Source organism: Musa acuminata, chromosome BXJ3-6, assembly GCF_036884655.1.
Source record: "Musa acuminata AAA Group cultivar baxijiao chromosome BXJ3-6, Cavendish_Baxijiao_AAA, whole genome shotgun sequence".
NCBI classification, from domain to species: domain Eukaryota; kingdom Viridiplantae; phylum Streptophyta; class Magnoliopsida; order Zingiberales; family Musaceae; genus Musa; species Musa acuminata.
The window spans coordinates 2,219,516-2,242,888 of record NC_088354.1 but is presented as its reverse complement, the minus strand read 5'-3'; the positions used below and the strand labels follow the sequence as shown (position 1 = coordinate 2,242,888).

The 23,373-nt window shown below is 44.4% G+C and overlaps 4 protein-coding genes across 9 annotated transcripts; 3 read left to right on the top strand and 1 right to left on the bottom strand.

Moving 5' to 3' along the window:
• The first annotated feature begins 1,082 nt into the window (after positions 1-1,082).
• LOC103986620 (heat shock factor protein HSF30) lies at positions 1,083-2,831 on the top strand. The gene is made up of 2 exons (XM_009404661.3): positions 1,083-1,619; positions 1,885-2,831. The coding sequence occupies exons 1-2, from the start codon at positions 1,098-1,100 to the stop codon at positions 2,611-2,613; spliced, it is 1,251 nt and encodes a 416-aa protein (XP_009402936.2). The 5' UTR covers positions 1,083-1,097; the 3' UTR covers positions 2,614-2,831.
• A 282-nt stretch (positions 2,832-3,113) lies between these two features.
• Positions 3,114-8,716, bottom strand: LOC135639782 (BTB/POZ domain and ankyrin repeat-containing protein NPR1-like). Of its 2 annotated transcripts, XM_065153687.1 has the most exons (5): positions 7,715-8,716; positions 5,922-6,669; positions 4,637-4,702; positions 4,008-4,208; positions 3,114-3,614 (listed from the first exon to the last, which is right to left on the bottom strand). In XM_065153687.1, exons 1-5 carry the CDS (start codon positions 8,327-8,329, stop codon positions 3,358-3,360), a joined length of 1,887 nt encoding a protein of 628 aa, XP_065009759.1. In that variant the 5' UTR covers positions 8,330-8,716; the 3' UTR covers positions 3,114-3,357. The 2 variants fall into 2 exon arrangements, with proteins under 2 accessions (XP_065009759.1, XP_065009760.1); XM_065153688.1 differs by lacking the exon at positions 4,637-4,702 and having other exon boundaries at positions 7,715-8,715.
• A 3,136-nt stretch (positions 8,717-11,852) lies between these two features.
• On the top strand, positions 11,853-17,730 carry LOC135582565 (probable phospholipid-transporting ATPase 7). 5 transcript variants are annotated; one of them, XM_065156672.1, is made up of 11 exons: positions 11,853-12,104; positions 12,654-14,503; positions 14,594-14,704; positions 14,877-15,153; positions 15,230-15,318; positions 15,427-15,514; positions 15,617-15,826; positions 15,923-16,048; positions 16,189-16,287; positions 16,398-16,589; positions 16,838-17,730. In XM_065156672.1, exons 2-11 carry the CDS (start codon positions 12,687-12,689, stop codon positions 17,498-17,500), a joined length of 3,672 nt encoding a protein of 1,223 aa, XP_065012744.1. In that variant the 5' UTR covers positions 11,853-12,104; positions 12,654-12,686; the 3' UTR covers positions 17,501-17,730. The 5 variants fall into 5 exon arrangements, with proteins under 5 accessions (XP_065012744.1, XP_065012740.1, XP_065012743.1 ...); XM_065156668.1 differs by having other exon boundaries at positions 15,587-15,826; XM_065156671.1 differs by having other exon boundaries at positions 12,601-14,503; positions 15,587-15,826.
• Positions 17,731-18,479: 749 nt separating this feature from the next.
• Positions 18,480-20,395, top strand: LOC135641640 (zinc transporter 7-like). Its single transcript, XM_065157170.1, has 5 exons — positions 18,480-18,613; positions 18,684-18,741; positions 18,831-19,489; positions 19,574-19,723; positions 19,813-20,395. The coding sequence occupies exons 1-5, from the start codon at positions 18,485-18,487 to the stop codon at positions 20,116-20,118; spliced, it is 1,302 nt and encodes a 433-aa protein (XP_065013242.1). The 5' UTR covers positions 18,480-18,484; the 3' UTR covers positions 20,119-20,395.
• The last annotated feature ends 2,978 nt before the right edge of the window (positions 20,396-23,373 follow it).

Genomic DNA, 23,373 nt, shown 5'->3' with positions numbered 1-23,373 from the left:
TAAATTGATTGGAGGATTCTCAAAAACAATGGTTTACTTGAAAAAAAAATCTAGTGATAAATAAAAAAGATAAATTAGTACTAATTAGGATATTAGAATATACTATATTACATTTTACTACAAGAACAACATATTACATTTCACTTTAGAGATACGATGAATAAGGTGTTTATTTGTCTTTCATATGTATAAAATATTTACGTATGTTTGTTATAAATGATGAGTTATAAGATGATTTTGTTGTAACTCGGATGATCAAATTTCTTCCCTTGATGTTATATTGGCAAGTGTGGGTAATCCCTTCATGATTCTAAGTATGAATACCTTCGGTTTCATTGGTATCAAAGTTGATAGACGTAAGAAACAAGATATTTGTAAAATTAACTCCGGTATTGATTTGCTCTAGATATGAAAATAGGTTGACCCATAATGGCCTTAGTGCAACTGGAGCATTGTGACGGACAAATCAATTTCTAAAACGTGTGTAGGAGGGGCACCTCGATACCTACATCATCTTGAAAGATCAAGACACTCGATTTGATCGAAATTATTTACGTAAGTTAGGCTCGAACCATGTCATACTAACCTGCTACGACCAACATCAGACCACATCACTAGAAGATGGCTTTGAATAATTACCCATCAGCCTTCTTTTGGTTCTCTAGGATCCAATTCTCATGTTTAATTTAGTTGATGCGCTTTGAAGTTTTGGTAAGGTTAGATTTGCGTATATTTGGCTCATTTTGATATGATAGTATCAATGATGTAGTTCGAATCTTAAAGATTTAGATCATACGTCCGCGGAGCCGATCTTTATCGCACGCATGGGAGTTTGTCACGAAAAACCGGAGACACGCGTCGGGCTCGGAATGGGCTCACCAGGTTCAATGATGGAGGAGGCCGACCAGTCGATCACCGCACTCGTAGGCGCTAGAAGAAAAGAAATCAACGGCCTTGCCACCGCGAACCAGTCGATCCCGAGGCCTCTGCCGTAGGATGCCATCGACGGGACGGCAGTGATCGCTCTCCGCAGTGCCTCGAGATGGGATCGCATTCGGACGACGGAAGCTTCTGGAAGCCAGGTGGTGGAAGACGGAATGTGGCGACGGAGAACAGGGTCGCTTCGCGTGTTGCCTGCAGAGGCCGAGACGGCCCATCCGTTCGCCGCTTCTTCCCTCTTTCCAGAAACTTCTATCCGCCTCCCTTTCAACCACGCCCGCCCCTTCTTCGCTGGTGCTCACTCCTCACTCCGACGGAGGACAGGAGAAGAAGAAGGGTTGTTGGCAGTGATCCGTTTCTTGGTCCCGGGTTCTGGTTCAGATTGGCGACCCATGGAGAATGCGGTGTTGATGGTGAAGGAGGAGGAGGAGGAGGAGGAGGAAGGGGAGGCGATGGCGGCGCCGCAACCGCTGACGGGGCTCCACGAGGCCGGCCCGACGCCGTTCCTGTCGAAGACGTTCGATATGGTGGAGGACCCTGAGACGGACGCGGTGGTGTCGTGGAGCCGCGCCCGGAACAGCTTCATCGTCTGGGATTCCCACAAGTTCGCCATCGCCCTTTTGCCCAAATACTTCAAGCACAGCAACTTCTCCAGCTTCGTTCGGCAGCTCAATACCTACGTAAGCTCCGCTCCCCCTGAATCTTGTATTCCGTCTTTATGTCCTGCTGATCTCGAAGCGCCACGTTCCAAAGCAAGAGTTTGGGATATTGGTAAAGGTCGTTCCTTGACGAAAAGAATTCTCAGAACAATGTAAAGATAACGTGGATTTTCACTGGTTTGATTGAAATCGAGACGGAATGGGATGAGACCTGGCAGGTTCGGTTAAAAATCTTCACTTGTCGCTAAGTATTTGTGGGATTTGGTGGTGGCTCTGACGGATGCAGGGGTTTCGGAAGGTCGATCCGGACCGGTGGGAGTTCGCGAACGCCGACTTCTTGGGCGGACGTAAGCACCTCCTTAAGAACATCAAGCGTCGGCGCGGCGTCGCCCAGAGCTCGGGCCAGAAGCACGGCAGTGGTGCTTGCGTCGAACTGGGGATGTTCGGGCTCGAGGCCGAGGCGGATAGGCTGAGGAGGGACCGCAACGTGATGATGCTGGAGATCGTGAAGCTGCGGCAGCGGCAACAGAGCTCTCGGGCGCAGCTCGTCGAGATGGAGCGGCGGATGCAAGGCACCGAGAGGAGGCAGCAGCGGACGATGGCCTTCTTGGCGCGGGCGCTCAAGAGCCCCACCTTCATCCGCGAGCTCGTGCTGCGAGGGCAGCAGCAGAGGCAGCTTGGCGGCACAGGGAAGAAGAGAAGATTGCCGGCGAACCCAAGCTCAGAGGACCTCCTGGAACTCGCCATCAGCTCGGAGATTGACAGTGTGTCCTTGTCTTCAACGGAGACCGACGGAGCGACGCCGGAACCAGTCGATCAGAGCACGGCCGCCATCAGCGATCTGAGATGGGAAGAACTACTCAACGAGAGCATCCTGATGGAGGGTGACGAAGAAGAAGGAGAGCACTCCGAGGTGGAGGCGGAGGATCTGGAATCGGCTGCAGAGCAACTGGAATGGGAAGAGGACATGAAGGATTTGGTGATGCAGATGGATTGCATGAACTCGAACCCTTAACACTGGTATCTTCCTCGTGCACGTATCTCAGTGCATGTAGACATGATGACATTATTAGGTAGTCTAAAATATAGTTGGAGATGTTGATAGAATCTAAGTGTTATTTCAGTTATATATCCTGCGTTTGTCGAGTCCACCATTGTAAGAAAGTTGGAACCTTTTTGGCTGTGGATATTCCTGGAATCTACAGTTGATAGTCGTGCTTTGTGGTGTCTACAGTTGACTTTGCTGCAAGTCATAGCTGACTTCTTTGACTGTTTTCTTTGACCTCTTCTTTTATGTGGAGACTTCAACTGCAACAGTTTCTTCCTCCTCATCAACTTAGTTGTAGTTGACTTAACGTTTAATCTCATGCGTGTTAGTCATCATCAATCTGACTCAAATTGATCTAACAAAAGTCAAAATTAAGAAAAAAAAAGGCGAGGTTTTCAGTAAAATATAAAAAAAAAACAATAAATAAAACCCGGTACTTAATTCTGCATTCCAATGGAAGCCACGGATGATCATACTGAAACAGTAGCCTATCCAAGCTGCTTTGCATTAATATTATGATGTTCATAATACCTTTGTAAATAACACAAATCAGTAATATTAGACAAAGAGTTATATAACACATGTTACAGCATGATCTAGTGGTGTGTCATGGTTCTATGAGAGGCAACAACTCAGAGAGATGAAGCAAACATGTTTTGACACGAAGAAACCATAATCTGCGTACAAGGTATAGAATCGACTAGGTGGGAATCATCTCATCTTCTTGTTCGGGCAAACCTTGTCGATGGATGTAGATGACGATGAGGATGAGGAAGACAAGGCAGACCTGTCGAATTCCTCCTTGTCTTGGCTAAATGCTTTTGACAGGACTTCCTGCAACTCCTGAAATCTCCTCCTCTTCTCCTCCGAAGTGTGGTGTCCGAGGCCAGTGATTTCTGTGAGATCGTCGTCCATGATCTTGTTGATGACCTCTGAGCACCGAGGGAAAAAGCGCTTCCCAAGTTCCACTGTGACATGCCATCATCGATTTCATCAGTTGAATAGTACAGAGTGCAACATCACCAACAGAGCAGCTCGTTGAATCGAGCACGTATAACCCAAAGTTTGTCTACTGCATGATTAGCTAGCTACGGCGATACGAAAGTTAAAAAGCGTGAAATGATGAATCGAGAATTTCACTTAGCATTTAGTGCCCATCTTACATCATCTATATGTTTCACCTCCTCCACCGGATTGCCTAATTCTACATAGCCAGCAAAAAAATGAATGGAACTGTAACTACTAGTGTGATTGTATATATTATTTTTCAAATTATCATTAGCTGATATAAATATATTTTTTCTCTTGAGGATCAAGCGCAAGAAAGCACTGAACATGGAAAGAAAAGCTTAAGAAAATACCTGTTCTGGAAAGTGCTCTCATTCGTGCCAGATGCTCTTCCTTGATCTTGAATGGTGCTTCGTTTAGATCCATCGCAGTCCTTTGATTTCCAGTAGAACGGTTGCTGGTAGACCCTAAGGTGAACTCCGATGTGCCATCAACTTGTGCAATGTCCATAGCAACTCTTGCCTCCATGGGGAACAATAGTCTTGCCAGAGCAACTGCATGATAATGCAAAACATAAAAGAAATTAGAAAAACGTTATGCATAAAATAACAAAATATAATATTCTGGTATTCTCCTTGTTGTGAAGTCATACAGTATGGAGTAACTAGTTACCATTTCTGTCAGGATTTTGACATATTTAGAAGTTTTCTTTTCGGACCATTTCCAAAGGGCGACTAGTTTCTCCCCCAAAAAATTAGCATTCTCCTTAGCCTAAAGAATTTCTTGCAATCTTTTTATAAAAATCAGTTGAAACAAACCAAGGAATTGGGCGACATTTTAACAGTGGATGCAGAAGATTGTTAATCGGTATCAAATCTTTGCTGAAAATATGCTAATATATGCAATAAGAAAAAATTCTGCAGAAACACATACAAGACTCAAAAATCGAAAGCTTTGAATCACATAATGCATGATTACTTACGAGCATCTTTGAATAGAGACAAAGAACTTGGACATCGGAAGCGCTCTTGTTTCCCGTTACAACATTCTGAACTGAACTTTGCTTAGAAGAATAAACAATGAGGAAATAGAGTTGTACATAAAACCAAGATAAAGAGTATATAAATTTTTAACAGATCCTATAATTTTTGTTTAACAGCTCTAACTCAAGATTTGAACTTAGTAAGTTGGATAGCCAACTGCAAGCCTGCTTGTATAGGTTTGAAATAGAAATATTGTAGCTTCGCAACAGCATGAATATGCTGAACTTTTACAAGGCTCAGTTGATGTATCTCAAAAGTTTCAAACTAATAACCATAAGATGATCATCAGATGCTTGAGTAGTAACAACAGGAAAAAGAAACATTACAGCAGCAAGAAGAAGATGGCATAGAACAAAACAAGGCAATAAGTTATACATGCAATTGAGGTAACTGCATCTTCGAAGGCCAAAGTCTTTAGAAACACTAAAAACATCAGTATAAAGAAATATGCAATTTATACAACTAACTGATCTTTGTATTATTCAGGACCTTTGAATTAAACAGAGCATTACGGAGATATAACATTAAGAAGTAGATTTCGGCACATATGAAAGCATCTGAAGCAGCCAAGAGACATAAGCAAAAGATATTAATGAATCGATTTGGAATTGGATCAGGATTCAATAACTAAGGAAAACACTTGAACAATTAAATACTTCTCGAATAAATAAAAATCACACTGAAGTTTCAGCAGATTTGATCTCTTAATTTCTTTAGAACACACCAGAAACATAATATATAAATGGGCAGTCTAGAGAACCGGGTTCCCGCCAATGAAGGATCTCCAAGGGGTCTATTTATATGCAGCCTAAATCACAAAGTATGATTATTGGAGGTCTCTCTGACCTCCTGTTTAATATATCCTTTGTGTGACTGACATTTGTTACTTTATATATAAAAAATTACCTATGTAGGAAAGGTAATGAAGATTTAATAAAAAAAAGAATAGCATACGATGATTGGGAAAACAAGACTTACAGGGGTCAAACTCCACTCTTCCACACTCAACGGGCACACAAAACAAATGACGATTCAAATACATAAAGGCCACTTCTGTATTAGCTGATTAAGAGTGGACAAAAGTACGACACAAGCTAATTTGCGAAAAGGGGGAAAAAAATAACAACTAGTGATATATGATCGACCTTGCAAAATGGTGGAAAAAGAACTGTACAATTAGATCAAAATCAAAAGAAGGATTAACTAGGGACCTGATGGAATTACCTCGATTCTCAAGATACAACAATCTTCCCCGCAAGTCATCACCAGCCACTGCAAGTGATACAGAAGCTTCACCTACTTGTGGATCTCTTCTTTCAGCTTGCTCTAATATCTCAATGCACAAACGACTCTTAGGAGATGCTTCTCCTTCTTCAATCGACCTGAGGTACTCCACAGACTTGGTAAGTCTCTTTGCAATCTGAAGTGCTTTCCTTCCATCCAATGTAAGATCAGATGGTCTGGCTCCCTTTGTCAGAAGTGACACGATGATCTTAGGTTCTTTACGCATTGCAGCTATGTGAAGCACAGTATAACCTCTGAAGTCTCTATGGTTAACATCTGCCAGTGCAAGATCTAACAGCTCTGTTGTGATTTTTGAATCACAATATGCTACCGCATAATGCAATGCACATGCATCATCTAGCGTTGTATTCCCCTCCTTTAATAGCATTCTTACTAAGTCAACATCATCACTGTCAAGAGCTCTATGTATTCTCTTGACGTGTTTATCAGGAAAGCTGCTGCTTTCAGGTCCCACTAGCCCAAAATTCAAGCGTAAATCCATAATTTGCTTAACAATATCAGGAGGCATCTTCTTCTCTAGGGTGATGGTATCTAGGTCTGACTTGACTACAACGTCTATGCATTTGCTGAGCAGATTGGCGCATGAGCTATCGCATAGTTTAGCAACAGAGAGAATTACTGGTATGTCATCTATTGCCATCTTGTCCAGAATACCAAGGAGGTGCCGCTGCAATTAAACAATTGATGGTTAACCGGCATTTCAAGAAAACAATGACGATAAGCATACATGAAGAAAAAACCGATAATGGAAACTTCACATATCTAGATAAAAACTTATAGTAAGTTTTAATCCTGTAATGAATATATTTGTGCTTTAAGAATACAAGAAAAAACAAAAACACTAACCCAAAAGACGTAAAGAATGGCACAACAAATTTTCCTCCGTCTAAGAAGGTAACTATGCGAAGGCATAAGTCAACTACGGGATACCAAACTAAGGAGTCGCTACATGTGAGGTGGTTATATATGTTGCAAAAATTGTAGTTATGCACTTCATTTTTCTTGTCTCTCTATTTGGAAGGATAAGGTTAGTACTACATTGGTGAAAGCCGCAAGCATCGATCTGCGCCTTTTGTGTACTCGGCCATGTGAAATTTGCTTCCATGCGGCCGTAAACATAAGCTGATAACAACAACAGTAAAGACATGATAATAGAAAGAGCACATCCGATAGGAATGAAGATCGTAAACCCAGATATTTATACACTCTTGTTCTTGTTCAGAATAACATCATCATCCCTGGCCTTCTATTTTTAATCATGGTATCTACATGACACGATTCAAAGTCAAATTGGCTCTCATCATGGAAAATTAAACTTGTAAATAAGGTGTTTAATTCCTGTTGAAATAAACATGAAAGGAGGATTTACTATAATACCTCAAAGATTACTTTTTTGCTTACTATGACAAAAGAAATCGAAGACTGCATCTCTTCCTTTTTGCCTACAACTTAATAGGTTTTGCTCGAAGTAATCCTCTAAAAGAAGCGAGAGATGAGAAATTTGGTACAAAGAGATGACTAGCCACGAGACCTCCAACATTAGCTGACCAGTAGTAGAAATATCTATGTTGCTTGTGTATCAATCGGACCTCAAAGATCCCATCTTGCTGGTTGCAATCCATGCTCATATACCCACCCAAAACCTCAAGAAGTTTGAGAGAGAACAGCAAGATGGCATGACGGAGATAGACTTGAGCATTCCATTAACACACCTGGAAGAGGTTGACCAGCTCGGCGATTTGGAAGACGGAGGAGGCGTAGAGCACTTCGGCCATGAAATCGACCGCCGGCCGGCACGCCTCGTGCCGGCACTCCTCGTCGACGCAGGCGCACACCGCCTTGGGCAGCGGCGCCACCCTCCCGGTGTAGAGGTACCCGAGCACCGCCACCAAGGCGTCGTACCCGACCTCGGAGTCCTTTACCAGCTCCTTCAGCTCCATCCTCACCGGGGCCGCGGCCGTTCCCCTCCCCCGCCTCGCGAACTCCTCCCGGAATACGATGCTCCGGGCGGATAGCACGCAGCGGTGTACCGCGACCTCGCGGGGCGCTGACCCGCCGTCCCGTGGGGGCCCGACCGCGATGCGGGCGTCGGCGAGGAACTCGAAGTCCGGCGACTGGAAGGCGGAGCCGAGGTGGTCCGACAGGCGACGGAGTCCCTCGACCTCCGCCGCGGGCGGGGCGGAGTCCGGAGCTGCAGCAGCCGCCGCATCGCCGGAGAAGTGCACGCAGCTGCTGTTGTCGGAGCCCGAGAAGGCGGTGGCGGCCGTGAGGTAGCTGGGTTCCATGTCCCGCCGTTGTACCGCCGTCGTCCAACGGCGTGCCGGCATATACTCGGGATACGTCGCGCGCGTTACAGAAGGGGGAGGAGATCTACACGAGATTACGATGGCAGGAAACGTCGGCTTTGGGTTCCGATACAGCAAACGGATGGCTGTTTGACTTTATGGTGATGATTGACCGAAGAGAAGGCGTCGCTCCATCTCCAAGTACTCCTCTAATGTTCGATCGATCATGCATGATGCGCACGTGTGGAACAAGAAGACGAAGAAGAAGAAGAAGAAGAAGAAGAAGAATAGTATCCAAATGTTACATCTCCTCTTACAGAGACGGATCGCGTAAAAGGTCAATCAAGCCTAAGCAACTATAGAGTTGGTAGACAAGCGACAGCATTAGCTATAAACGTCGTCACGGTAATTGAGCTGGATCACGAGGAGCAACTCACAAGCACCAAGACAGCGTCACATCATCTAGACATCGTCGATTCGTCAACTTAACCTTTCAATCCTCCGACGCAGATTTATTCTCTTGCAGCGTGCCCAAAGAGCGAGATGAGGAGGTCAACGGGCGGGGGAGGGGGGCGGGGGAGGAAGAACACCTGAGGCGACTTTTTGAGGTAATATTATATTGATCGATGCAAAGTAATTTTGCTTTCGTCAGTGATTAGGAGAGGGATTAGTAAGAATCGACGCGATTAATAAAAGGAGATTAGGTCCAAAAGGAAAGATGTGGGGCCGACAGGCAGCTAATGCTTACCTCGCGACGCCCCTTGTTTTGTTTGGGGCCATTCAGCGCGTGTACCACGCGTTCGCAGCCACCTTCGTACCTCACTCGTTCTGTGTTGTCTAATCCCGGGACCCACCGAGGGCTCTGATGGGGCCCGCGTTTCTTCCGATTTGATTTGGCATCATCATCATCCGATCTAAATATTAAATGAATGTAAGATTGTATGATTCTAAATATTAAATATTATTTGGAGCTGATTTTAATACCAAAACTTATTATCGAAAAAGGCCTAAAATCTTTATTCGACTCTATCTTCCTATCAAACCTTCAAAGGAGGATAACAAAGGTGAGGAGAGGAAAAGGGACTGTGTCCTCCAGTCAACTAGCTTTCCATTGCCCACAGTTCCTTTCCTTTTTTCTCTCACGGGAAAAAGAGGCCACAGGTTCATGCATGTCATGAGAGAGAGAGAGAGAGAGAGAGAGAGATGGGAGTAAATACTAAATAATTCTGCAATAAACTACAAATTTCAGCTTGAGAGGATCGAGCTGCCATTTCCACACAGGTTTGGAGAAGCATCGCCCGTCTCTCTCGATCACTTCCACTGTAACTTGGTACCGAATGCATTGATAGCCGGCCATCTCCATTAAAGTCATGCCTGCGGCTTTACCGGTGCTCATCTTATTCCAAGGATGAAAGATTGAGCTTTGGAAATATCTATTACTTTATTATAAGTATCCTATATTTCTAGCTCTTTAATTTATATTCTTTGTGTGCTCTCAAAGTTTCCTCTGTCGATGAGTAATCGGACATGATATCGATCGAAAGGAAGTGGAAACACCAAATGAGATCAAATCATAAGAGGAATGAGCGCGTTAGGAGGGGTGATGGAGGGAGCTAAGAATGAGTGCGTTTGATCCATCAATCTCTTCAATAAAGTTTAGCCAACAATAAGTATTTAACAGATAATATTATTCAAATCTGATGTATGATTACAAATAACCTAAACTGATTTGCACAAAATACATGAAATTTTTTTATTTCTTTAGTGGCCAAATCTCACACAATTTAAACCGATAACTAACATGACAATAAAAACACAAATAATGTATATGAACAATAATACATGGATATTTTATACGTATAAATTTTGAACATATTAATCGTGTGATTGTTTTTTTTTATTAGAGGTTATAATTGTGTATAGGCATCAAAAATATTAAATATAAAGAAAATTTTATTATTTTGTTTAGTAAGTTAGTATGTTTTAATTTTTAAATTAATTACTTTTTGCTGCACCTCTATTGATAACGGTAAAGAAAATTTGAGATCTTACTTTAGTCATGTATATAGAATATGGGTAGAACTAATAGTACGATGTTACATTATGTCTTCGGATGTATCAATTTTTCGAGATACTCACTTGATTACTTTAAAAGTTCTATATTTGTCACAAAAAAAAATAAAAAAAAAATCTTGCAAATTTTCTATGATTGAGTTGTTATCCAACATATGATGTTAACGTATCGATATGAAAGCTAATCATTTCAATGATTTTGTGACTTTCGTATGATTATTCAATGATTTCGTGACTTTCATACGATTGCGATGTGCAAAAAAAAAAAAAAAAAAAAAAGTGAAGACTAAACTTGTCAATTTTTAGATAATTTTTTAATCGAACATAATTATAAATCTCTCAATTTGGTTTGAGGATTATTAATCTATAGAACAATTTTTTTGGGTGATGACTCTCATCTATAGTTTTATTTTCTTTTCTATCATAATAATGTAATGCAAGGGTAAATTTTTTTATGCTTTGTGTTTTAGAAAATAATTTTTTATATTTAAAAATAATTTGATTGACACATGAAAATCACTTATTTCATTTGCTGATGTGTCATTCATGAATATCACTCAATCACATAAATAATAACTTTTAATTTTTGATGTAATCATCTTGTCACAACATCACCACCAACTTCTGAAATTTATGCTTATATAATCATGATCTTATTTATATTTTAAGGAGGAGCTAACCCTATCAGATGAACCTGCAATAAATATATCATGGATATATACATTAGTAGATATGATTTTATTTATATATTTCAATTGCTCCAAGTTTAGAGTTCTTAATCAACATTATGCTCTCTCCTAATTAAGCTTAATTACAATAACCAGGCGGTAAGTGTGACACGTATTAGGAAACCACTCAAAAATTAGCGCACATGACTGGCATTTTCCCTAAATTAATGAATGAACGAAAAAGCAACCGCACACCTATACTCGTTACTCGTTTACCGACCGGTCGTCGAGTTCAAAGTACCCGTGGGGTACAAAAATTATTCCCCAATCATAAGGCAGGTAAGAAAGTGGGTTTGTAGTAAGTTTGACATCAACTTGCTGTCCTCGTTGTCCTGTACTGGATCCTGTTCGACGGAATAGCCGCACCTGCGCTGTCGCCTCGTACTGGATCCTGTCCACAAGCCGGATCGCCACCCCCTACAGCACCGTGCAAGAGCGACCGCGTCCTTACGCGTGGCACCGACCGAGGGAGAAGTGGGTGCCGACGTGTCTTCGAGGAAAACCCCCCCCTCCGCCAACTCCTCCTCCGCGGTACCGTCGCTACCCTGCGACGAGTGGGAGGTATATGGTGCTCCGCGTGAATGGGACCCCCTCGACGATCGACGGGGTGGGGGAGTTGGGTAAGGTTCGAGCGTGGCCGCATCTGCTCTGCGGTCCAGCTAAAAGTTACGAGCTTAGGTTCCGTTAATCTCGTTTTGAACGAACAATTTAACTCCGCTTAATAATACCTGGGAAAAAAAAAGATATAATAGCAGAGGCAAAATTTGAGGGCGATGTGCGAAGTCCGGGAAATCCTCGCGTTGCGTCTGGAGAGAGAGGGAGAAAGCGAGAGACGGAGGGAGAGGCAGGGAGAGCCTCCCATCTCTCTCTCGTCCCCTCTCCTCTAGTCTCTAGCTTTGGCGGTCGCTACATCGTCGAGGAGGAGGTCTTCGTCGGGCGCGATCTCCGACGCCTATCGGGCGGTGGCTGGTCCCTGTAGAGTTGGCATTCCGGAGGGGCTTGGGCATCGGTTCCAGGTGCGTCAAATCTTTTCCCTTTTGCGTCCGGCCGAGTCGTCGATCTTGGCTTCCTCGCTCGTGGTCCCGATTCGGTTCTTGCTTTGTGGGATTGTTTTTGTGATTTTGGTTGGCCAAACGCGGATGAAGCCATCCCTCGGCGAGTTCTTCGTCTACTCTGCGGATCTAAAAGTAATACCGTCGCCGATTCCGTCTTCCTTTGAGTTTCCTGCGATTAGGTCTGCGGTTCGAGCTGCAATATCTGTTTATTCTTCTCGTTATCCTGGTTGTCGAGGCTCGGTTAGCGTTAGGGCACCCGAACACTTAATGCTTCTCCATTTGCCGTTCAACGACAGGAATTTTGATAGGATACACGAAATCGATCTTTTTCGGCGTCATTATAATGAATAGGGCGGAGCTCTGAGTCGATATTAATTCCATAATTGTTGTAACTTTCAGATAAATATCTGGAATCTTGTCAACCCATAAACATTACACGCATTGTGTTGTAGATTAGAGAGAAAGTTTCCAACTCTGTTATGACGGGGGATGCTTCGTGCTTGTCTGTAGCCTGAGCTTAAAGGAAGTCGAACGAGGGGAGCGATGGCACGGCGAGTAAGGAAAAGGGATCGGCTCCGCTGGAGCCTGCTTTATACTTTCGCCTGTGCCCGCCCGGCCGTGTTAGCGGATGATGAGCAAACCCCCTTCCTCCAAGGTCCCGGTTACTCCCGCATTGTCCACTGCAACCAATCCCAACTCCACGGCAAGAAGCCCCTCGATTACTCAAGCAACTATATCTCCACCACGAGGTACAATGCCATTACCTTCCTCCCCAAGGCGCTATTTGAGCAATTCCGTCGTGTAGCCAATATCTATTTTCTCCTCGCTGCCATCATCTCCGTCACCCCTGTGTCCCCATTCAACCCCATGAGCATGATCGCGCCTCTGGCCTTTGTTGTCGGCCTCAGTATGGCGAAAGAGGCACTGGAAGATTGGCGGAGATTTTATCAGGACATGAAAGTCAACAGCCGGAAGGTTAGCGTCCATAACGGGCAGGGGCAGTTTGGTTACAAACCTTGGCAGAAGATTCGGGTTGGAGATGTTGTGAAGGTCGAGAAAGACCGGTTCTTTCCGGCTGACTTGCTTCTACTTTCGTCAAGCTATGAAGATGGGATATGCTATGTGGAGACTATGAATTTGGATGGTGAGACGAATTTGAAGGTCAAGAGGTCGCTGGAGGTAACATTGGCTTTGGAAGATGATGAGGCTTTCAGGGATTTTACAGCCACCCTAAGATGTGAAGACCCGAATCCTAATCTCTACACTTTTGTGGGTAACCTTGAGTATGAAAGACAAGTCTATGCACTTGATCCAAATCAGGTTCTGCTCAGAGATTCAAAGCTTAGGAACACTAGCTATATATATGGAGTGGTTATCTTCACTGGTCATGACAGCAAAGTTATGCAGAATGCGACAGAATCACCATCCAAGAGAAGCAGAATTGAGAAGAAAATGGATAAGATTATATACATCCTCTTTACTGTTCTCGTACTCATTTCACTGGTTAGCTCCATAGGGTTTGCTGTGATGACAAAATATGATATGCCGAATTGGTGGTTCTTGGAACCAAATAATACAACAAGCTTGTATGATCCTTCAAAGCCAGCGTTATCTGGTATTTTTCATATGGTCACAGCCCTTATTCTTTATGGATACCTAATACCTATTTCACTCTATGTTTCTATTGAAGTCGTCAAAGTCTTGCAAGCGACATTCATCAATCAAGACGTTCTCATGTATGATGAGGAGATAGGAAAACCTGCACGAGCTCGGACTTCAAACTTAAATGAGGAACTTGGGCAAGTCGATACAATTTTGTCGGACAAAACAGGCACTTTAACTTGCAATCAGATGGACTTTCTCAAGTGTTCCATAGCTGGAGTTTCATATGGTGTACGTGCTAGTGAAGTGGAAATTGCTGCTGCAAAGCAGCTGGCGTCGGAGGCCTCTGGTTCTCCTGAGCATCACGATGACACTGAAGAACTTGGGGAGGATAATGCGGGTTTTTATGGGACATCAGAGATTGAGTTGGCAAATGGGATTACTTGCATGGTTGAGAAGTCACATAAGCCTGCCATAAAGGGTTTCAGTTTCGAAGATGACCGCCTAATGCATGGAAACTGGACAAACGAGCCCGCTGCCAGTACCATTCTCATGTTCTTCAGGATACTTGCTTTGTGTCAAACAGCAATTCCTGAGCACAATAAGGAAACTGGTGGTTTCACCTATGAAGCAGAATCACCCGACGAAGGAGCATTTCTTGTTGCAGCCAGGGAATTTGGCTTTGAATTCTGTAAGAGGACTCAGTCTAGCGTATTCATCAGGGAGAAATATTCTCCTTCCGAGGACCCTGTGGACAGGTCATAGCTCAATCTATATATTTTAATCAGTAGGTTATCATTTATCTCTATTGTTAATTCTTGGCATCTTAAGCATTCAGTATCCCACAGGGAGTTCAAGATCCTCAATCTGTTGGAATTCAACAGCAAAAGGAAGAGAATGTCAGTAATTGTGCGTGATGAGGGTGGGCAGATCATTCTTCTTTGCAAAGGTGCTGACAGGTATGTGTGACTAGTTGTCTTACTTGATGGGGTTGATACATTTGATTGTTGATATATCTTTATCATGGTGCGAGAATTTTTTTATCCGTTTATGTTCTCAAATCATTTAGTGCAAGTGGAATGAATATGTCCTCAATTATTACTCATCTTCGGTGCTCCTTTTTTTGTGCAGCATCATCTTTGATAGACTGTCAAAAAATGGAAGACTGTACGAGAATGATACAAGCAAGCATCTGAATGAATATGGCGAAGCAGGCTTGCGGACATTAGCACTGGCATATAGGATGCTTGATGAATCTGAGTATTCTGCTTGGAACACCGATTTTCTAAAAGCAAAAACTACAATTGGACCAGATAGGGAAGCTCAAGTTGAGCGAGTCTCTGAGATGATGGAAAGGGATTTGATTCTTGTTGGTGCCACTGCTGTGGAAGACAAATTACAGAGAGGAGTAAGCTTCTGTCCCTTGCTTTTATACTATCGATTTGCTTGTTCTTTTCTTCTCTTGACAGATAACTCCTGCACAGGTTCCACAGTGTATAGACAAATTAGCGCAAGCTGGTCTCAAGATCTGGGTTCTGACGGGTGATAAGATTGAAACTGCAATAAATATAGGGTATGTCTCTAGCCATTCACATAGCCGAAGACCTATCGTTACTGATGGGTTGACTGTTTGCTATAATTACACAATCGATGATATACAGAACACCGCTTCTCTGTGCAGATTTGCTTGCAGTTTACTTAGGCAAGGCATGAAACAAATATCTTTATCCATCACAAACATTGACCTACTGACACATGATGCAAACAAGGTACATCTTTATCATATGCATTCAATTACTTCCCTTCATCTTGTTCTATGCAGAAATTTGATTTTATGATAGGGTGTGCGTTTACATTTGATGACTGATCAGGCAGCAAAAGAGAACCTTTCGATGCAAATAACAAATGCCTTCCAAATGATCAAGCTGGAGAAGGACCCAGATGCAGCCTTTGCTTTAATAATTGATGGGAAAACCCTAACATATGCTCTGGAGGATGATTTAAAGAATCAGTTTTTGAGTCTAGCAGTTGATTGTGCTTCTGTCATATGTTGCCGTGTCTCCCCAAAGCAGAAAGCAATGGTACAATATGTCATCTTTTGACTAATGTACTTTGATGTGCCAAAATCTCCACCCTTCATATTTTTATAGTTGATAACAGTTTATCTGTTGCTCTAGGTGACTAGATTGGTAAAAGAAGGTACAGGAAAAGTTACATTAGCTGTAGGTGATGGTGCAAATGATGTAGGCATGATTCAGGAAGCTGATATTGGTGTCGGCATTAGTGGTGTAGAAGGGATGCAGGTTTGGCAAAGGATGAAATAGTTGCTTGAAAACTCAATTATTTGTTCAATTCTGACCTTTTAAGATGTCTGACTCACTTTATGCTTGGCATGACTGGATAACCAATTGCTATATGGCCATGACTACTTTGATTCTTGCAGGCTGTGATGGCTAGTGATTTCTCCATTTCCCAGTTCAGATTCCTTGAACGGCTTCTTGTTGTACATGGCCACTGGTGCTATAAGAGGATAGCACTTATGGTGAGAACCATTGATCGACTGATTTTTTGCTTTTGCAGTTATTACGTTCTCTATGTAAATGTGCATGACTATGCTGTTTACTAGCTTGATATTTTTTGGGTTGTTTGCAGATTTGTTACTTCTTCTATAAAAACATCGCATTCGGGCTGACAATATTCTACTTCGAGGCATATACTGGCTTCTCAGGGCAGTCAGTGTATGACGACTGGTATATGCTACTATTTAATGTTGTGCTGACCTCATTGCCAGTCATATCATTAGGAGTCTTTGAGCAAGATGTTTCTTCTGAAGTATGCTTGCAGGTATGTTTTCTTATTAGTTTTGTTTTTCCAAATACAATCTCATTATTGTAATGTTTTGACTTGTCAGACAGATTCACCATCAGTGAGGATTAGTTCTTCCTTTTTTTTTTTTTTTTTCTTTTCTGTGGCCCAATCTTCTGTTTGTCTAACGTCTTCATTACATAATCTTCTTGTCATGCACATCATTTATGGTCTTGTTCCTATATGACACAAACTGGATTCATCATCATCATCATCTTCTTCTGCAGTTTCCAGCACTGTATCAACAAGGGCCAAGGGACCTGTTCTTCGGTTGGTACAGGATTATCGGTTGGATGTTTAATGGTCTCTCTGCGTCCATCATCATATTTCTCCTCAACATCGCAATCTTCTACCACGGAGCATTCTGTGCCGGTGGTCAGACCGCTGATTTAGCTGCCGTCGGCACCACCATGTTCACCTGCATTATCTGGGCTGTCAATGTGCAAATTGCCCTTATCATGAGCCACTTCACATGGATCCAGCATCTCTTTGTGTGGGGCAGTGTTGTCGCGTGGTATCTCTTCTTGGTTGCCTATGGATTGTCTTCACCAACAATCTCCGGGAATTCCCACCAAATACTCTCGGAAGCCCTCGGACCAGCACCCGTTTACTGGTCTGCCACACTTCTGGTTACTGCAGTCTGCAACATTCCATATCTGGTTCACATCTCCTTCCAGAGAACCTTCAATCCACTGGACAACCATGTGATCCACGAAATCAAACACTACAAGAAGGATGTCGAAGACCAGCATATGTGGAAGAGAGAGAAGTCCAAGGCAAGGCAGAAAACCAAGATTGGTTTCACTGCAAGGGTGGATGCCAAGATCAGGCAGCTCCGAGGAAAGTTACACAGGAAAGTCTCATCACTGACCATTCATACTGTATCCTAACCTGTCAGCCACCGTATCCATATCTGCAAAAATTTTCTTTTTTTTCGTTGCCCCATTGGTTAGTTTTGGTCTTTCACATTTTGATTACCCACCAATTCGTTTTACACTACGCTTCTTGGGGATGCTCGACACACACTTCCCCTGCTTGTATAAATCCTGCAGCTTTATCACATTTATAGCCATGTCCAATCGAAGCTTCATGGAAATAGATGAGGTAACATAGAACCACAGCTCTGTACTTTGTCACTTATCTCAGATTGCTTTCTTGAGATTACTACTGGTTGTAGTTGCTATGCAGGTAGAAGCTGGTATTAGCCTGACCACATCTCAGTCGACATGTTTCTTTTACTTGCCAAATTATAGTTGGCTTTTGCATATATATATATATATATATATATATATATATATATATATATATAGTTGGCTTTTGCATATATGTATATATATATATTATTGCGGGTTTGGGTAGTAATCCGGATCCGTCACACACGCGAACCGCCCCTCGCATAGCCAACTACCCAGAACCATTTCCTTTTCTCTTCAGATTACCCACCACTCTTACCTCGCTTCTTACTGATGTTACGAAGGGTCCCACTGCAGTCTAGCAGGAGGGCGCCAACGGGTGCACCACACGCGTATCGACGACTCCAGAACAAAGCGCCCGTGACGCAACCCGTGACGCGACCTCGCGTGTTGCTTATAGAGGCATTCCATGCCATCCTCAGATGTGACGTCCTCATTGTGTCGACATCGTTATCTCATCAGATACCTGCGTTCTCCTGCAACGACACGTGGCAAATCCGACGAATTCGAACCCCCCGTTGGTGATCACACGACGGCAAAATGGAAGTCAGCGGATCATCGTTGAGACATCCGACGTCGATAGCCGTCCGATCCAACTATATTAACGCCCAGATCTCGCAGTTACCGTCACGGCGTGACCCCTTTCCGTTCCCGTCATGGAGTGGCCTTTACTTCCTTAGGATGACGACATCTCGTAAAGTTGCAGCATCCCCAATAACACCCTCTTTACTCTCTTCTAGAGCTGTGTCTATCGAAACCCAAAGCCGAGACGAGCGGGTAGAGCGATCCAACGCAATGTCACTGTTCGAGGTATTCGATCTTATTCCTTTTCCTTGTAATCGGTGCTCGACATGATTATTTGGAACTTATTCGTTCGCAGGATCTCGAGCCTTGGTATTTCCTCAATCGATTCCGCGACCATTTGCACGCCTTCTCCGGTAAAAATCGCGTTTTTTCCTTGGTTTCTTGAGTTTCGATCATGTGATTAAAGGTGTTTTCTGTCATGTGGTGGCGATCGACGAAACGGTATCGGCGTCGATGTCGACGGCGAGCTGCGCTGGGGAGGCGGCTGACGAGTGCCGGGACGACGCGGCAGCGCTGACGCTGAAATTGGTGGCGATCGTGGCGATCCTTGTGGCGGGGGTGGTGGGTGTGGCCATCCCCCTGGCGGGCCGGAAGCGGCGGCTGCTGCGGACCGACGGGGGCGTGTTTATTTGCGCCAAGGCGTTCGCTGCCGGCGTCATCCTCGCCACGGGGTTCGTGCACATGCTCCACGACGCCCAGTCCGCGCTCACCAGCCCATGCCTCCCGATCTCGCCTTGGCGGCGCTTCCCCTTCCCGGGCTTCGTCGCTATGGCGGCGGCGCTCGGCACGCTGGTGTTGGACTTCGCGGCCACCCAGTTCTACGAGCGGAAGCACCGGGAAGAGGCGGCGGGCGTGAAGGCTGCCGCAGCGGCAGCTGTGGCACCTACGTCGGCAGACGAAGAGGAGTTCGGAATCACGGTCGTCGTCTCTGTCGCTCCGGACGCCGACGTGGGTAGCGAGAAAGATCCGATGCACATCGTCGGAATGCACGCTCATGCGGCGGCGCACCGCCACAGCCACGCGCGTGACCATGGCCACGGGCACGCGCATGCACACGCCCACGAAGAGGGAGACCACGTGCGGCACGTGGTCGTATCACAGGTGGGCATCTCACATGCTTAATTCACCAAATCTATCCCATTATCCTTCCTAATGGAAGAATGGTCGAGTTAATGATGTGGTTAGATTCTGGAGCTTGGAATCGTCTCCCACTCTGTGATCATTGGCCTCTCGCTGGGTGTTTCCCGGAGCCCCTGCACCATAAGGCCACTGGTAGCGGCCCTCTCCTTCCACCAGTTCTTCGAAGGCTTTGCTTTGGGCGGATGCATCTCCCAGGTGGCCATTTGGCTTTTACCACTGCTTTCATTCGTCTCTGCGTTCTGCACTCTTTAACTTTGCCTGGATTCTACCTGCGACGACACCAGGCGCAGTTCAACCACCTGGCTGCGGCTCTCATGGCGTGCTTCTTCGCCATCACGACGCCGGCGGGGATCGCGGCGGGGGCCGGCGTCGCGTCGTCCTTCAACGCCAACAGCCCACGAGCGCTGGTGGTGGAGGGGCTGCTCGACTCGGTGTCGGCGGGCATTCTGATCTACATGGCCTTGGTCGATCTGATAGCCGCCGACTTCCTCGGCCGGAGGATGAGCAGCAGTGTGAAGCTTCAGGTGGCGTCCTACGCCGCCCTCTTCGTCGGCGCCGGATCCATGTCGATCCTTGCGATCTGGGCTTGAGACGAGACTAAGAGCTACTTGGAAGATCACCACCACCACCACCACCGCAATACCTTGCTTGGACTTCTCTAACATCGAACGCTTAGCTGGTCCATCCAAAACGCATTAGGAATGTATACCAAAGGATGATCGGTGCTTGCACCACCGCCGATTGATCCTGTAAAGAGTGCACGTGCCTTCCTTTTTCTTGTTGGTAGTGACTCTATTTTGTCTGAACTGCTGAAACTAATGTTTGATTTGACTTTATGGATATCCAACTGAATGATACCAAAATCAATTCAAAGCGAGTCAATCGGTTGCCATTCTCATCCAATAAACCTAAATGTGAATTATATCTAATTCTGTATTCGACTTGATCCCAAATAAAATCAAAAGGTATATAAATATAATTATGTAGGTCAAAAATATATGGCACGGACAAAGATGTCGTTTGGGGTGGCGGCTAATGGAGGAGGACGAGCGGTACCTGCTGTGGAGAGCACGATCGCCGACTGCCTCTTGCTTGGTCAGCCTCTCTCTTCTTCCTTCCCCCTCATCTCTGCGTCTAAGTTTTGATCGATTGGGTTTTCTCGTTTCTTGTGAATTCGGGTTTTCGTTGTTCTTTTGTGTGATTTAGGGTTTTGATACGATGTTAAGAGATGGTGGATCTTGCCCTGTTCTTCTTGTGATTTGGTTTCTGTGATTTGATGGGGGAGTGAATCTTCATGACATCGACCTCCTTATGGGATCTCGATAAGCGGATCGAGGTGTCAGGACGTTCCGTATGCGTTCTCTTCTCCTTTCCCATCTCTCGTTCTATCTGTTTACTGCGATTCTGGTCTTCGTTTCATTGTTCTTTTGTGCGATTTAAGATCTTGGTGTGATGAAAGAGATGGTGGCACGCGCCATGTTCTTCCTGCGATTTGGTTTCTATGATCTGATGGGGAGCGATAAAGGATGACATCGACCTCCTTTTGGCATGATCGAGGTCGCGGGAACATTCCGCTGCGCAGAGAGGGGAAGGATCGAGGAGGAAGGTGGCACCGGGTTAGTTCTCTTCTAAGACAATTCTTGAATCTCGGACCCGTGACTTCGATTTGCTAGCAAAGAGTACCTCCTTTCTCGGGCTGCCGCCTACAGTGCCCAAGTTTTTCACCAAGATCGGGGCTACGTTCACGGAAACGAGAACCGAGGAACAGGAAAAGCGGCGCACCTCGGCCGGCGACGAACAGAGGTCGATGTATCTGCTGCGCCGCCACGTGCAGCTGAACAATAGGGGCCTCGCCACCTCGGCCGCTGCCCCGCCTTCGCACAGAGACGGGTCAGCGATTTGGGTGGGACGGATGCGGTCGAACCGCGGTATAAATAGCACCACGGTGCCGGTCTTAGTGGGTAGCGGTTTGGTTCTTGTGTACCTTAGCTGGTCAGGGCTTTGGTGTACCCAACGACCTTTTATTATGTTTTTGCCGCTTTACCGGTGTTATTATTACACGAGATTTAAGGCAGAGAGAGATGACAACGGCGTCAGAATAATTATATATTTATCGCTATAGTTACTTAGTATTTATATCTCGATCCTTATATTTAAAAAAATAGTATCGAGAATCTTATATTTATAAAAGTGAAATATTTAATCTTAATTCTTTCAATATCATTAATTTCGTCTTGAATGAAAAGGGTGAAAAAATAATTTTATATAAAAAAATATTTTTTTCCTATGTAGATCGTAAACCACCAATGGTGTCAATGGCGCGTAAGGCTGGACTGACGACGCGCGAGGGGAAAGAAGAACGGGACGTACGACGTGTAGCAGTCCTCGATCTCCCTCTTGGAGTCTCATCGCATAAGGGAGTGGTAGAATTCTATCACCTTCGACACTTGCCTCACGCTTACTATCGTTGACTTGGACCCCATTGTTGGCGGTGACAGAGGTGGAGGCGGGGGATGTGGCTACGCTTTGCCTTGCGATGTGGATTTTACTGGTGGGGGTTGGTGATAGAATCGATAGGAGGCACGTCAAATTGGGGTCTTTGCTTATTGCGATGTGAGACGAGGTACGTGAAGAAAATGATACGAAGCCGACACACAAGGGTGGTATTCCAAAGGAGATCCGTGTGTCGTCGGAATAATTATAGATTTACCCCCTATAATTACTTAGAATTTATATCTCAATCTTTTTAATAAATAGTATTAAAAAACTTATATTTATAAAAATAAAATATTTAACCTTAATTATCCTCTTAATTTCATCGTGCATGAAAAAAATAATAAAAAATAAAAAATTTTACTTTCCTCCCATGCAAACGGTAGACCACCAACGACGTCAATGATGCGTACTGCCGACAACGCCGGTGGCATGAGAGGCCGACGACGTGTGAGGGGAAAGGGGAACGAGACTTACGGTGAGAAGGTGCATGGAGCGGTTCTTGATCTTGTCAATCATGTTGCATGCATTGGAGATGGATGTGGTAGCGGGAGGCGCCTCTTGCACTCTGTCGCAAGACTTCCTCTTAGAGTCCCATCGCATAAGGGAATGGTATAATTTCACCACCACTGGCACTCGCCTCACGCTTACTATTGCTGACCTGGACCCCATTGTTGGTGATGAGGGAGGTGGAGGCGGAGATGGTGGCTACGCTCTACCTTGTGGTGCAAATTTTACTAGTGGGGTTGGTGATAGAATCGACGGGAGGCACGCCAAGTTGGAGCCTTTGTTTATTGCGATGTGTGATGAGGTATGGGAAGAAGACGATGCGAGGCTTGCGCACAAGGGTGGTATTCTAAAGGAGCTCCGGGCGTCGGCCTCACATGTCATTGGCCTTGCGCGCATCTTACATTGTCGATGGTCTACCGTCTATGAAATTATTTTTTTACCGTTTTCATTCACATCTTTTTTACCCTTTCATTCATGTCGAAATTGATAATGTGAAAAGAATTTAGGTTAATTATTTTACTTTGATAAGTGTAAAGATCCCAATACTATTTTCTAAAATACAAAGATAATCCTAGATAACTACATACATGAGGTAATTTGTAATTACATCCCAACAGTGCCCCTGCCCAGCATTCAATTTCATGTTCAACGTAGGGATCTGCATTTCTTTCTTGGTAAGAATTAGACATCCGCTAATCAAAATCATATCCTATTTTGTGAGTGTCTTAATTGATCATTGATCTATGTCATGAGTCGATCAAACCCACTTCCGTCAAACATACTCCTTCAAAATGACTTCCGATTAGATGAGTCTCTTCCGTCATAGATATCACTTACAAGGC